Raw genomic sequence first — 15,795 nt, forward strand, 5'->3', positions numbered from 1 at the left:
TTAAAGCCTGAGAGGAGCCTGGTGTTAGAGCCTGGTGTTAGAGCCTGAGAGGAGCCTGGTGTTAGAGCATGAGAGGAGCCTGGTGTTAGAGCATGAGAGGAGCCTGGTGTTAGATCCTGAGAGGAGCCTGGTGTTAGAGCCTGAGAGGAGCCTGGTGTTAGAGCCTGAGAGGAGCCTGGTGTTAGAGCCTGAGAGGAGCCTGGTGTTAGAACCTGAGAAGAGCCTGGTCTTAGAACCTGGTGTTAGAGCCTGAAAGGACCCTGATGATAAAGTCTGAGAGGAGCCTAATGTTAGAGCCTGGCGTTAAAACCTGGTGTTAAAGCCTGGTGTTACATCCTGAGAGGAGCCTAGTGTTAGAGCCTGGTGTTACATCCTGAGAGGAGCCTAGTGTTAGAGCCTGGTGTTACATCCTGAGAGGAGCCTAGTGTTAGAGCCTGGTGTTACAACCTGGTGTTAGAGCCTGGTGTTAGAGCATGAGAGGATCCTGGTGTTAGAACTTGAGAGGAGCCTGATGTTAGACCCTGGTGTTAAAGCCTGAGAGGAGCCTGGTGTTGGAGCCTGAGAGGAGCCTGATAAAGTCTGAGAGGAGCCTGGTGTTAGAGACTGGTTTTAAGCCTGAGAGGAGCCTAATCTTAGAGCCTGTTGTTAGAGCCTGAGAGGAGCCTGGTGTTAGAACCTGATATTGGAGCCTGGTGTTGGCACCTGAAAGGAGCCTGATGTTAAAGTCTGAGAGGAGCCTAATGTTAGAGCCTGGTGTTAGAGCCTGGTATTAGGGCCTGAGAGGAGCCTGGTGTTAGAGACTGGTGTTAGAGACTGGTGTTAGAGACTGGTGTTAGAGACTGGTGTTAGCGCCTGGTGTTAGCGCCTGGTGTTAGAGCATGAGAGGAGCCTGGTGTTAGAGCATGAGAGGAGCCTGGTGTTAGAGCCTGAGAGGAGCCTGGTGTTAGAGCCTGAGAGGAGCCTGGTGTTAGAGCATGAGAGGAGCCTGGTGTTAGAGCATGAGAGGAGCCTGGTGTTAGAGCATGAGAGGAGCCTGGTGTTAGAGCATGAGAGGAGCCTGGTGTTAGATCCTGAGAGGAGCCTGGTGTTAGAGCCTGAGAGGAGCCTGGTGTTAGAGCCTGAGAGGAGCCTGGTGTTAGAGCCTGAGAGGAGCCTGGTGTTAGAGCCTGGTGTTAGAGACTGGTGTTAGAGACTGGTGTTAGAGACTGGTGTTAGAGACTGGTGTTAGCGCCTGGTGTTAGCGCCTGGTGTTAGCGCCTGGTGTTAGCGCCTGGTGTTAGAAACTGAGTGGAGCCTGATGTTAGATCCTGATGTTGGAGCCTGGTGTTGGAGCCTGAGAAGTTCCTTCTTTTAGTCACCTACCAGTTAAAAAAGAGAGAGCATCTTCACGCACAGTCAGTGTTAAGTCAATTAGCACTAGACTCTCACTTGATGAGTTACCTGTTGAGAACCTTCTCTGCTCTTGGGTTTTACTGCTCATGGTTGACGAAGATAACTATATTTACTGGTCTGTTCTTCAACAAGAAAGACATGACTGGTGTTTTTGACAGACTTCCACCAGATGAAGATGAACTCTGAGGTTAGCGTGTGGGTGAAGTTGAGTTTTTCTCCACAGACAGCTGTAGGGAGAGAGCAGCTGGGAGCCAGCCTGGAGATGCCTGTGCGTGCGTGCGTGCGTGTGTGTGTGTGTGTGTGTGTGTGATGAAGGATATATTGCTGGAAACTTTTACCAGTAAACTACCAGAATGTTGGTAACTTAGAAGTAAAAAAATTATACCATGACGTCTAGTGGCCTTTTGGGGTACATCAGATTATAAAAGGTGTCTGTAGTTTTATCTGGCCATCTGTGTGGCCTTAAACATACTTATGGCTGCAGGGGCAGTATTGAGTAGCTTGGATGAAAGGTGACCAGAGTAAACGGCCTGCTCCTCAGTCCCAGTTGCTAATGTATGCATATTATTATTAGTATTGGATAGAAAACACGCTGAAGCTTCTAAAACTGTTTGAATGATGTCTGTGAGTATAACAGAACTCCTATGGCAGGCAAAAACCTGAGAAGAAATCCAAAGAGGAAGTGAGAAATCTGAGGTTGGTCGATTTTCAACCCAGCCCCTATTGAATTCACAGTGGGATATGGATGAAGTTGCACTTCCTAGGGCTTCCACTAGATGTCAACCGTCTTTACAAACTTGAATGAGGCTTCTACTGTGTTGTGGAGCTGAATGAGCCAGGTGTCTGGCAGAGAGCCACGGGCTGGTCATGCGCAATTCACATGATAGCGACCTGCGTTCCATGGCTTCTCTACAGACAAAGGAATTCTCCAGTTGGAACTTTATTGAAGATTTATGATAACAACATCCTAAAGATTGATTCTATACTTAGTTTATCAAGTTTCTTAAACCTGTAATATAACTTTTTGAAGTTTTCGTCCGACATTCAGATGGACTAGGATTCCTGTGTGTACTGATGAATATCATCAAAGGTAAGGGAATATTTATAATGTGATTTCTGATTTCTGTTGACTCCAACATGGCGTATAATTTTATTTATTTTCTGAGCGCCGTCTCAGATTATTGCATGGTTAGCTTTTTCCGTAAAGTTCTTTTGAAATCTGACATCGCGGTTGCATTAAGGAGAGGTATATCTATAATTCCATGTCTATAACTTGTATTTCCATCTACATTTATGATGACTATTTCTGTTGAATTGATGTGGCTATGCAAAAGCACTGGATGTTTTTGGAACTAGGGAACGTAACACGCCAATGTAAATTCAGATTTTTTTATATAAATAGGACATTTATCAAACAAAACATATATGTATTGTGTAACATGAAGTCCTGTAAGTGTCATCTGACGAAGATCATCTAAGGTTAGTGATTCATGTTCTCTATTTGTGCTTTTTGTGACTCTTTGGCTGGAAAAATGGCTGGGTTTTTCTGTGAGTTGGTGATCACCTAACATAATTGTTTGTGGTGCTTTTGCTGTAAAGCCTATTTGGAATTGGACACTGTGGTGGGATTAACAACAAGATTACCTTTAAAACGGTATAAAATACATGTATGTTTGAGGAATTTTAATTATGAGATTTCTGTTGTTTTGAATTTGGCGCCCTGCACTTTCACTGGCTGTTGTCATAACATCCCGTTAATGGGATTGCAGCCCTAAGAATTAACACATGGAGACTATATAAAGAAATCAAATAAGATATATATATATATATATATATATATATATACCCACAAATGCTGACGCTCCAGATACTCAACTAGTCTAAAGAAGGCCAGTTTTATTGCTTCTTTAAACAGGACAACATTTTTCAGCTGTGCTAACATAGTTGCAAAAGGGATTTATAATGATCTATTAGCCTTTTAAAATGATAAACTTGGATTAGCTAACACAACGTGCCGTTGGAACACAGGAGTGATGGTTGCTGATAATGGGCCTCTGTATGCCTATGTAGATATTCCATATAAAATCTGCCATTTCCAGCTACAATAGTCATTTACAACATTAACAATGTCTGCACTGTATTTCTGATCAATTTGATGTTATTTTAACGGACAGAAAATGCGTTTTGCTTTCAAAAACAAGGACATTTCTAAAAGTGACCCCAAACTTTTGAACTGTAGTGTATATAATGATAAAGCTGTGAAACATGATCCTAAATATAAATCAGCAACTTAGTGAATACCATTGGTGTTTAATATGAGGGTTACCGCGTGAAATATCCTTCATAGTCTTTACACACTTTCATTTATTTGACTACGTCAATTTGTCTTTGTTGTAAATGTTTTTGGCGACAAACTTTTGGCATTTGTGAAAACGTTTTGTGTTATTTAAAAAATAAAGCCATAGTTGATTAGATGCTTTTTTCATTAGTTAGGCTAGTTTCTCTTGAACCATTTGGTCTATCCACTAGAAACTCATGGTCAATGTAGACACGTATATCCAAAATTAATACTATATATGTTTTTTTTATTTTATTTATTGTTCAAGTATAAATTACCAAAGTTATCATAGATTGCCTTTGATTACCTGTTAGTTACCTAAATTACCAAAGATTCTGATAACTTTGGTAAATGACCAGTAGCTTTGCAACCCGGTAGCTGTAGAATGCGGGTTTATGTGTGTGTCTGGACCCCATCAGTGGTGTGGGGGCTGTGCTTTGGCAAAGTGGGTGGGTTTATATCCTTCCTGTTTGGCCCTGTCCGGGGGTGTCCTTGGATGGGGCCACAGTGTCTCCTGACCCCTCCTGTCTCAGCCTCCAGTATTTATGCTGCAGTAGTTTGTGTCGGGGGGCTAGGGTCAGTTTGTTATACCTGGAGTACTTCTCCTGTCCTATTCGGTGTCCTGTGAATTTAAGAGTGCTCTCTCATTCTCTCTTTCTCTCTCTCGAGGGACCTGAGCCCTAGGACCATGTCTCAGGACTACCTGACATGATGACTCCTTGCTGTCCCCAGTCCACCTGGTCGTGCTGCTGCTCCTGTTTCAACTGTTCTGCCTTATTATTATTCAACCATGCTGGTCATTTATGAACATTTGAACATCTTGGCCATGTTCTGTTATAATCTCCACCCGGCACAGCCAGAAGAGGACTGGCCACCCCACATAGCCTTGTTCCTCTCTAGGTTTCTTCCTAGGTTTTGGCCTTTCTAGGGAGTTTTTCCTAGCCACCGTGCTTCTACACCTGCATTGCTTGCTGTTTGGGGTTTTAGGCTGGGTTTCTGTACAGCACTTTGAGATATCAGCTGATGTACAAAGGGCTATATAAATACATTTGATTTGATTTGATCAGTGGTTGCTGTGGTGGTTCTGGTAGAGTTGTTTCCCCGTGGTTGTGTTTTTCAGGCCCGCCCTCCAGCATGCTAATGACAGGACCAAAACCACACATTAGCAGTCCACACACACTGCTCACACACTCTTCACACACTCCTCCAGGCTCTCAGATCAAATTTCCATTGGCTCTGTCAGCCCCCACCCCACCCTTTGCCCACTCACCATGCAGAGCCCACAGCTGAGAAAACAGATTGGGCTTGTTTGTTTGTTTGTGTTTCTCTCTGTTTGTTTGTTGTGCTCTGGCCTATGGAAACTCATCGTCTGGGGGAATATTAAGTGGCTGAAGCAACAGGGTTTGAATGCGTTTATACAGTGTGAGTGTGTGTGTGGGTATGTGTGTCTAAGAGCAGAAGTCAGTGTGTGTGTGTGTGTGTGTGTGTGTGTTTCCACACTATACGCAAGCAACTCAGAAGCAAGATGAGTCATTTTTTCAGGAAGGCAGGTATCGATGCTGTAGCTTGAGGCTCCTCTGTACCATTCAGTCCTCGAATGAACATGGCCTCTTTCTATGAATAGTACAGAGATTCTATTAGTCCATGTTGTACTTAGTGTTATTAAAGGGTCCACTGCCCACATGTCTGTGAAGGTGTATGAGAACGACAACCTCAGACTCCAGGCTCTCGGTCTCTGTCCAGGTTTGTATGGTTTTATGTTTTTACAGAGCTATTGGGAGAGACAATGATGCTGTTCTTTGCCTTTCAAAGCTTCTCTCCAACATAATGTTGTCTGGAGCTGTGAGGCATCTTTAGTCAACATGAGTGTATTCAGACATGGGGTTGTTACAGCCGGGTTGGAGAAGAAGTCATAGCAGTGTATGTATTGATTGTCACTCTTTCCTCTTAGGGTCCCCCACTGTTTCTTTGTGATTCTCTCTGTGTTTCTGACTCATTACTGGTATTACACGAGGCATGCTCCTTCCATATCTCTCGCTCTCCTTTTCTCACACTGTGATTCACAGGGAATTTTTGTGGATTGGCTTATCTGCTTATCTCAGTAAAAGACATTGTGGCCAATCAGTGGTGGTGTTGCACAAACCAACAAGGACAGTCATTTTCCCTAGGAGAACAAAAGCCAGACACCACATGAGTTGTTGAATAGAATAGAGTCTCTAGGTGTTCTCTGGGGCTCTTGCTGTGTCTGCTGAGCAGCACACACCTCAGGCTGTATCTGTGTTTGGACACAACACCTTATATTCTCTTTCTCTTATTGGCAATTATCAGCACAGGCACTCCAGCAGGCTCTCTCTGTCACGACAAATAAAAGACTGGAATTACTGCTTCAGTTGTGGAGCTTCCAATTAACAAACCTCTCACAACCAGCAATCAAAATCAAGGTTGCATGGCAGGAATTCAATGGTCAGAGATAGTGGATTTTCATGGACTCTCTAGTGTGCAATTACAGTAAACATACTTTTGAAAGAGATCTGCAATGGCAGAAATTCAGCCTGTATGCGTTGTCTGCTGTCATGTTTGTGTCAATTTGCCTTATGTGATGTTCCATGTCGATCAGTGCTGCGTTATGTATCGTCAAAGTTACTGTGGCGTTTACAGGACTTACACAATGCTTGTGTGGTTTCGTTGTGTTGTTTGCAGCTGCGGGCCCATGCTGTGGACATGAACGGGAACAAGGTGGAAAGCCCCATAGACCTGTACATCTACGTCATCGACATGAATGACAACCGGCCAGAGTTCCAGAACCAGGTCTACAACGGCTCTGTGGCTGAAGGCTCTAAACCAGGTACATTCACTATGACTGAATACAGCGTATTGCTGTGAACAGAAGCATGGTCATTTTGAAGGCAGAGGGAGCGACGTATCATGGTTGGAGGAACACTTGTTCTACCAGTCAGACATCGATGTTTGTTTACTTTGTGTTCAGACAATGTTCTACTGCACAGTTTAATCTCAGGAGATTTCCGAAACAACGCAGGCGAGAGACAGAGAGAGGGAAAAGAGCACACACACACACACACACACACACACTCATTGCAACAATGGTCTCTCCTCAGTGGAGCGTGGATCTGTTGTCTGTTTTAGAACAAACTCTGCTAATTAACGAGAAGAACCAAACATATTTGAAAAGTCTGCCTTTTCAACTGACTGGTACTCTCTTATAAAAACCTGTTATTTTTAGCATATGAGGACAAAGTGTGTGTTGGGGTTACAACACTGTCAATTGTGTTGGAGAAGAAAACGTAGGTCGCACAGCTTATTAGCTAATTATTCTGAAATTGTCTCACGTAGCTAGCTAGTGGAATGTGAACACAATGTCCCACTATTGTATGATGGAGTTAACACACTGACAAGTACTTTTACATAGACCATAGAGCTTTTCTCTCTCCCTTTTTCTGTCTATCTATTCCCCTCTATTGTATGCAATCATGAATTTTAAATGAGAGAGTGTGCCACTTAGCTATGGTTGCCTAATTGACTATTTAAGGAAATGAGAGTGGGGCCATTTTTCATCACTGGTGTATGTTCTGTGGGACGGTTTTACTTTTCTGGGCCATTTTAAGACACAAAGAAGTTCAGCGCCATGTTTATCCAACGTATCACTTCAACTTTAAGCTGCTTTCTTTCGACTGGTAATGAGAATGGGCCCTCCCCTCCCCGTAACTCTTTTGCTTCCATCAGACAGAATGTTCGTCTAGCCGCTCAGAGCGAAGGGAGATGTGTGACGTGCTCATCTCTAGTGTATCTAGAAGACTCTGATATCAATGTGTCTCTGAAGTATTACGGCTTATCCTCCATCTACTCTGGCTGCTATGTAAAAGCATTCAAAGAGACAGACCTGCGGGGAGTTGCCCTTATCGCCGTCGCCAGATGCGACATTGTGTATCAAATCAATCCATCAGTGAAAGTGGGTTTGAAATGTCACGCTCGCCATCCGCCACCACCGGCGTTCTTCCATCGGGAGACACAGAGACAAGCATGTCATTGCATTGGATCGGTCTTACATGCAAGTCATGATGCAATTACAGAATGAACTAATCCAATTGTTATTGTGATTCAGACGGGGAACAAATGTGATCTGACCCGTGTGGTGTCCATCCACGTGTCATCATTAGGGTATTCTGGGAGCTTGCTGGACACTTCAAGTTATTGGTTGGTTATTGTAAACTGATAAGTAAGTGTAAGTTGGTTACAAACTCTGCTGCCTTACATTCACAAACACACACCCGGGTATGAATATCGTAAACATGTAGTGGTTCCTTAGGGACTTCATCAAGTTTGCAAGCCAGAGATACAGAAAGTATTCAGACTACATTACTAAGTATTCCCTTTTCCACAATTTGTTACCTTACAGCCATATTCTAAAATACACACAATACCCCATAATGACAAAGTGAAAACAGTTTTTAGAAATGTTATTAAATGTTATTAAAAAACAAAAACAGAAATACCTTATTTATATAAGTATTCAGACCCTTTGCTATGAGACTTGACATTGAGCTCAGGTTTATCCTGTTTCCATTGATCATCCTTGAGATGTTTCTACAACTTGATTGGAGTCCAACTGTGGTAAATTCAAATGATTGGACATGATTTTGGTAAACCACACTCTACTGTCTTTATAAGGTCCCACAGTTGACAGTGCATGTCAGAGTAAAAACCAATCCATGAGGTCGAAGGAATTGTCCGTAGAGCTCCGAGACAGGATTGTGTCGATGCACAGATCTGGGGAAGGGTACCAAAATGTCTGCAGCATTAAAGGTCCCCAAGAATACAGTGGCCTCCATCATTCTTAAATGGAAGAAGTTTGGAACCACCAAGACGCTTCCTAGAGCTGGCTGCCTGGCCAAACTGAACAATTGGGGGATGGTCACTCTGACAGAGCTCCAGAGTTCCTCTGTGGAGAAGGGAGAACTTTACAGAAGGACAACCATCTCTGCAGCACTCTACTAATCAGGCCTTTATGGTAGAGTGGCCAGACGGAAGCCACTCCTCAGTAAAAGGCACATGACAGCCCGCTTGGAGTTTGCCAAAAGGCACCTAAATGACTCTCATACCATGAGAAACAAGATTCTCTGGTCTGATGAAACCAAGATTGAACTCCTTGGCCTGGATGCCAAGCGTCACGTCTGGAGGAAACCTGGCAGCATCCCTACGGTGAAGCATGATAGTGGCAGCATCATGCTGTGGGGATGTTTTTCAGCGGCAGGGACTGGGAGAATAGTCAGGATCGAGGGAAAGATGAAGGGGGCAAAGTACAGAGAGATCCTTGATGAAAACCTGCTCCAGAGTGCTCAGGACCTCAGACTGGGGGCGAAGGTTCACCTTCCAACAGGACAACAACCCTAAGCACACAGCCAAGACAACGCAGGAGTGGCTTTGGGACAAGTCTCCGAATGTCCTTGAGTAGGCCAGCCAGATCCCGGACCTGAACCCGATTGAACATCCCTGGAGATACCTAAAAATAGCTGTGCAGCGACTCTCCCCATCCAACCTGACAGAGCTTGAGAGGATCTGTAGAGAACAATGGGAGAAACTCCCCAAATACAGGTGTGCCAAACTTGTAGCGCCATACCCAAGAAGATTCGAGGCTGTCATCGCTGCTAAAGGGGCTTCAACAAATGACTTAGTGAAGGCTCTGAATACTTATGTAAATGTGATATTTCAGTATGTTATTTAATTTTATACATTTCCAAAAAATATCTAAAAACCTGTCTTTGCATTGTCATAATGGGGTATTTTGTGTAGATTCACCAGGGGGGGGGAAACTATTTAATCTATTTTAGAATAGGGTTTGGCCGGTAGGGATATCCTTGTCTCATCGCGCACTAGCAACTCGTGTGGCGCGCTAACCAGGTTGCCAGGTGCACGGTGTTTCCGCCGACACATTGGTGCAGCTGGCTTCCGGGTTGGATGCGCGTTGTGTTAAGAAGCAGTGTGGCTTGGTTGGGTTGTGTTTCGGAGGACGCATGGCTTTCGACCTTCATCTCTCCCGAGCCCGTACGGGAGTTGTAGCGATGAGACAAGATAGTAACTACCAACAATTGGATACCAGGAAATTGGGGAAAAAAGGGGGTAAAATTCAACAAAAAGGGGGGGGGGGGGGGAAGAATAAGGTTGTAACGTAACAAAATGTGAGAAAAATCGAGGGGTCTGAATACTCTCCGAATGCGCCGTATATACAAAAGTATATGGACACCCTTTCAAATGAGTGGATTCCGCTATTTCAGCCACACCCATTTCTGGGTGTATAAAATCAAGCAAACAGCCATGCAATGTCCATAGACAAACATTGGCAGTATAATGGGCTGTACTGAAAAGCTCAGTGACTTTCAACGTGGCACCGTCATAGGATGCCACCTTTCCAACAAGTCAATTTGTCACATTTTTGCCCTGTTAGAGCATCCCCGGGCAACTGTAAGTGCTGTTCTGGTGAAGTGGAAACATCTAGGCGCAACAACGGCTCAGCCGCAAAGTGCTAGGCCACACAAGCTCACAGAACAGGACCGCAGAGTGCTGTGCATGTAGCGCGTAAAAGTTGTCTGTAATGCTCAATACCGAGTTCCAAACTGACTTTGGAAGCAACGCCAGCACAAGAACTGTTCTTTGGGAGCTTCATTAAATGTGTTTCCATGGCCGAGCAGCCGCACACAAGCCTAGGAAGATCACCATGCGCAATGCCAAGCATTGGCTGGAGTGAAGTTCGCTGCCATTGGACTCTGAATCAGTTATAACGCGGAGATGAATCTGGGTTTGGCCGATGCCAGGAAAACACTACATGCCCCAATGCATAGTGCCAACTGTAATGTTTGGTGGAGGATGAATAATGGTCTGGGGCTGTTTTTCATGGTTCGGACTAGGCCCCTTCGTTCCAGTGAAGGAAAATCTTAATGCCACCACATACAATGACATTCTAAACAACTTTGTGGCAACAGTTTGGGGAAGGCTCTTTCCTGTTTCAGCATGACAATTCCCCTGTGCACAAAGCGAGGTCCATACAGTAATGGTTTATCGAGATCGGTGTGGAAGAACTTGACTGGGCTGCACAGAGCCCTGACCTCATCAAACACCTTTGGGATGAATTGGGACGCCGACTGCGAGCCAGGCCTAATCGCCCAACATCAGTGCCAGACCTCACTAACGCTCTGGTGGCTGAATTGAAGCAAGTCCCTGCAGCAATATTCCAGCATCTACTGGAAAGCCTTCCCAGAAGAGTGGAGGCTGTTTATAGCATCAAAGGGGGACCAACTCTATATTAATGCCCATGATTTTGGAATGAGATGTGTCCACATACTTTTGTCCAAGTAGTGTATGAAATAGATTTCTTCTCCCTCAAATCTGTTCTTCTCTAATAATTCCTTCAGCATGGGAAGTTGTGAAGACATGTGAAGAGACATTGCAGTAAATTGTTCTGACTGCCCATGCATTGAGGTGTGAGGTAATTTTCTGGCGGCTGGTTTTCATTGGTCCCTCCCGGGCATGGCAGGGTTGTGTATGGTGGTGGGTGGAGCTGCAGTGTGGTCTGTTAAAAGCCCGGGGAGGGCCAGTAGTGCCATTAGAGCCAACTTTGTGTGACCGCAGTGATTTGTGTCCCCTTTATCACTCTGTCCCTAGACACACACACAGAGTGACTGCCACATCCCTCTCCTTCTCACCTCTCCTCCTTGGCCTCATACGTCTCCTCCTGCCCTTCCACACAGTCTCTCACCCACTACTGCCTCCCCATATTAATATTGTACTCTACTTTACCTGTCCCTGTCTCAATGCCCGTTTTTAATCCTCCTCTTACCCTCCTTTTCTTGTCTTTTCCTCTTCCAACCCCTATCTCTCTCCCTCTTGCTACCCCTTTTAGTGCCCTTTCCAGGCTTGTCTTCTCTCTCCCTTCCCTTTCCATCCCCGGAAATGCCTTGCCATGCTATCTTTCTGCATCTGTGCTTTAGATTAGATTATTAGATTAGATGAGTTTATTAATCACATGCACAGCGTCGCAGATGTAATCACAAGGACCGTGAAATTGTTATGCTCTGAGTGCAAAAAGTGCAGGTCAAAAAAGGGAAGTGAATGAGACAATAATCCAAATATGAATAATACTTGTGTCCATCTCTCTCTTGTTCTGCCCCTTTTCCTCCACATCCTCCACTGGTGTGTATGGCTGCCAGGCTTCCCCCAAAAAATGACCAAGAAAAAAACATACAAAATAATTGATCTTTCATCTCTCTGTGTATCATAAATGTCGTTCAATTCGTATGAGGCTGAATGTATCTCACCGGAGAAAGCAAACCAAGTGAACAACACACCGCCCTCTGTCTCTGTATGTGTAGCCCATCTATCTGATGCTGTCTGGTCAAAAAGAGTATGACATTGTTGCCGCCCATAGTATTGAATGAAAGGGAAGCCAGGGAGCATTTGGCTTCCCTTGATGAAAAAAATAATAATAATAATAGCCAATCAGCGTTGAGCTAAACAGAACACAGCTGTGAATGGTCCTGGCACCCCCCAAAAAAAGTATCAAGGGAAACCAGTGTGGATTTGCCTTCAAACCAGTCATATCACATTAGAAGCCAAACATCATTGACAGAAATGTTGCATCTCATTGTGTCGTTGTCCTCGGTGGCTAGCTAGCTAGCTAGCTAAAATTGTTCCTTTCCTAAAGTAGCCATGGATGGAGATAGGGATTTGGACTTGTGGTTTTACTTAAATCTCCGTGCTGGCCAATGATTATAACGGAAATTCTGATCCAACCATAAATTCATACATTGTGCCCCTGGATTGAGAGGATGGTTCAACAGTTCAACATGTAGCTAGATATAGTTGGCTGGCTAATGTTAAAAAGCTGGCCTGGCGCATCGTTGCCCACGAAAGGAAATTAAGCTAGCAAGCAAGCATTTTAGCCAGGTAGCCTAGGACAAAAACAAAAAGCTTGTACTGTATGTCAGTCATAGACCATTCAGGCAACATGAAAGAGGAGGATGGCATTGGCATTTCTCTACAAGTAGGGTGAGTCAACATTTTTTCTTGCATGCACACACCCACACACACACACACCCACACACACACACACTCACACACACACACACACACACACACACACAGAAATCAGTACCATGGACAGATACATCATATTTACCTTATGTTGATTGGACTAAATTGTTTCTGGTATCTTTTAGTTGTCCCTGTATTAGGGCTCACAAGTGGCGCAACGGTCTAAGGCACTGCATCTCAGTGCAAGAGTCCCTGGTTCGAATCCAGGCTTTATCACATCCGGCCGTGTTTGGCAGTCCCATAGGGCGGCGCACAATTTGCCCAGCGTCGTCTGGATTTGGCCGGGGTAGGCCGTCATTGTAAATAAGAATGTGTTCTTAACTGACTTGCCTAGTTAAATAAAGGTTCAATAAATGTTTTTAACTAAGCATTATGTGATTAGATAATGTTGACGTTGAAACAGTGCTGGAATACCTGTTTACTTTGCGACTTGCAGTGACTCCAAATCAATAGTTGTTTAGCAGTCCAAAAATGTGCTTGACCATGCTGTAGGTCGTATAACTGTTTGTTACAGGCTAAATGTTTTGTGGACCTCACCGGACAGATGTTGCTCTCTTACTCTCTTTTATGATGAAACAAAGGTGTGGTTGAATTTATCCTGCCACTGTGCCTTCTTATTGTCTCGGCCTTAAGCTTATATACAGTATCACGGTGTCAAGGCAAATGAACTAACAGGTTATAGAGCAAAAAATGCAATTATCACAACACAGGTTGTAATATATACAGTATATTTTTTTCCTTGCTTGGTTTCCCCAGTGATTTTACCCTCACACCGCTACTATAATCTGTAATTCATCTGTAATTGGAAGGCAGCCCAGCTAACACATAACGTTCTGAGAACCATATGTTTCTTAGAGCTCGTTGAGAGGGTGTTTGTCCTATGGTTATTCTGCATACAACCTTTCCACAACTTGGAAACATTAAGAAAATATTCCATAAAATCCACAAGAAATCATTAGAAACTTTCAAATAATTTTTGGAAGATTGTTATTTCGTTCTCAGTGTCTGTTTGAACAGCTTTGAATGAGTAAAACAAATATGGCATGCTAGCTCAATTCTGGTGACGCAGTGGACTAATTTAATGACTAGAGATCAGAAGATCGTAGGTTTGAATCACACTGACGCTGTGAGATTTTCACTTCCATTCTCAGAACGTTTAAAAAAACATTCAGTTTTACTAGTCAGGAAGCGTATGGCTTCGTTCCCAGAACCAATGGGAAATCTAAAACGTACGTTCCCACAACTTCCAAGGAACCACATGTTAGCTGGGAGGTGTTGACCCCCAGCTCAGTAATGTTTAGTCAGTGGATGGAGCCCATCAGGGATCTCAACTTTCCGCTCTCTTTCCCATGTAACCAAATGGCCAACATGCCTGCCTTGCCTGCCACCAGTGAAATTTTCAGCTCCAGCGGTTTTGGTGGAAAAGCAATTAGGATTTAGAATTCATTTTCAAATGAAAGAAGAATTAAACAGGCTCAGAGGTTAACTCTTTCAGGCATGCCCACACTTTTAGACAAAGAGCACTCTTTAAGCTTATTAAGAAATCCCTCTTATTGAAATTAAAGGTGGCAGAGTTGACATACGATTCTCTACATTACTCCTCCCCCATCGGACTGAACATTTGATCAAATGTTGATGCTCTCCTCTGTAATAAGGGTCATTGTTTTTCTCCTCGCTCCCTTCCATGGCTCTCTCTATCTCTCTCCCCATTCTTTTCTCTCCATGGGCAAAGTGACAACTCCTGCTTTGAAACTTAATGAAGTTTGAAATAGAATTCTCAGCCACAATTATTCTGTTGATTCTGGCTGTCACGGGAATTATGGTGCTATCTCTGCCCAATTATGAGAGCCAGCAGAACAGACACCTGTAGCTGCGAGTACCCACTGTGTGTCTCTTCTCCTGTCTGTCTGAAATTCAACATGTTTCTACACTAGCTAATCCTATCTAATACTATCCATGCCCCTACTTCTGATCTACAGCAAAACTGACCCTAGATCAGCTCTAATGTCTCTCACTCCTCCCTGTTTTTCCTCCCATCTCTCTCTCTCTCTCTCTCTCTCTCTCTCTCTCTCTCTGTCTCTGTCTCTGTCTCTCTCTGTCTCTCTGTCTCTGTGTGTTTCAATTCAAGGGCTTTATTGGCATGGGAAACATGTGTTAACATTGCCAAAGCAAGTGAGGTAGATAATATATAAAGTGAAAAACAATAAAAAATGAACAGTAAGCATTACACATACAGAAGTTTCAAAACAATAAAGACATTACAAATGTCATATTATATATATACAGTGTTTTAACAACGTACAAATGGTTAAAGGACACAAGATAAAATAAATAAGCATAAATATGGGTTGTATTTACAATGGTGTTTGTTCTTCACTGGTTGCCTTCAGTGAAGAACAAACACCATTGTAAATACAACCCATATTTATGCTTATTTATTTTATATTGTGTCCTTTAACCATTTGTACGTTGTTAAAACACTGTATATATATATAATATGACATTTGTAATGTCTTTATTGTTTTGAAACTTCTGTATGTGTAATGCTTACTGTTAATTTCTCTCTCTCTCTGTCTCTCTCTGTCTCTCTCTCTCTGTCTCTCTCACTCGCTCTCTACCTACACTCCTCTCTGTCTCTCTCTCTCTCTCTCTCTGTGTGTCTCTCTGTCTCTCTCTCACTCTCTCTCTCTCTGACTCTCTCTCTCTGTCTCTCTCTCACTCTCTGTCTCTCTCTCTCTCTCTCTGTCTCTCTCACTCGCTCTCTAGCTACACTCCTCTCTGTCTCTGTCTATCAATCCCTATCTCTCTATATATGCTTCTCTCTTCTCCTCTTCCTCTCTCCCCCTGTCTCTTTCTCTTTGTGTCTACCTCCGAATACAGTACAACAACCCTAGCATGTGTGTTCTCCTGCCTCTCTCCCCCTAAGCTGACAAGACCCTAGATTTCCTGCTGCAGCAGTAGCA

General features: G+C 43.7%; 1 protein-coding gene across 1 annotated transcript in view; it reads left to right on the top strand.

Moving 5' to 3' along the window:
- Positions 1–15,795, top strand: part of LOC139413384 (cadherin-4-like) — a 247,014-nt gene that overhangs the window by 194,689 nt on the left and 36,530 nt on the right. Inside the window, exon 7 of the mRNA XM_071160707.1 lies at positions 6,431–6,575. Coding sequence (XP_071016808.1) covers positions 6,431–6,575 — 145 coding nt within the window. The remainder of the gene's footprint in view (positions 1–6,430; positions 6,576–15,795) is intronic.

Source organism: Oncorhynchus clarkii, chromosome 7, assembly GCF_045791955.1.
Source record: "Oncorhynchus clarkii lewisi isolate Uvic-CL-2024 chromosome 7, UVic_Ocla_1.0, whole genome shotgun sequence".
Taxonomy (NCBI): Eukaryota; Metazoa; Chordata; class Actinopteri; order Salmoniformes; family Salmonidae; genus Oncorhynchus; species Oncorhynchus clarkii.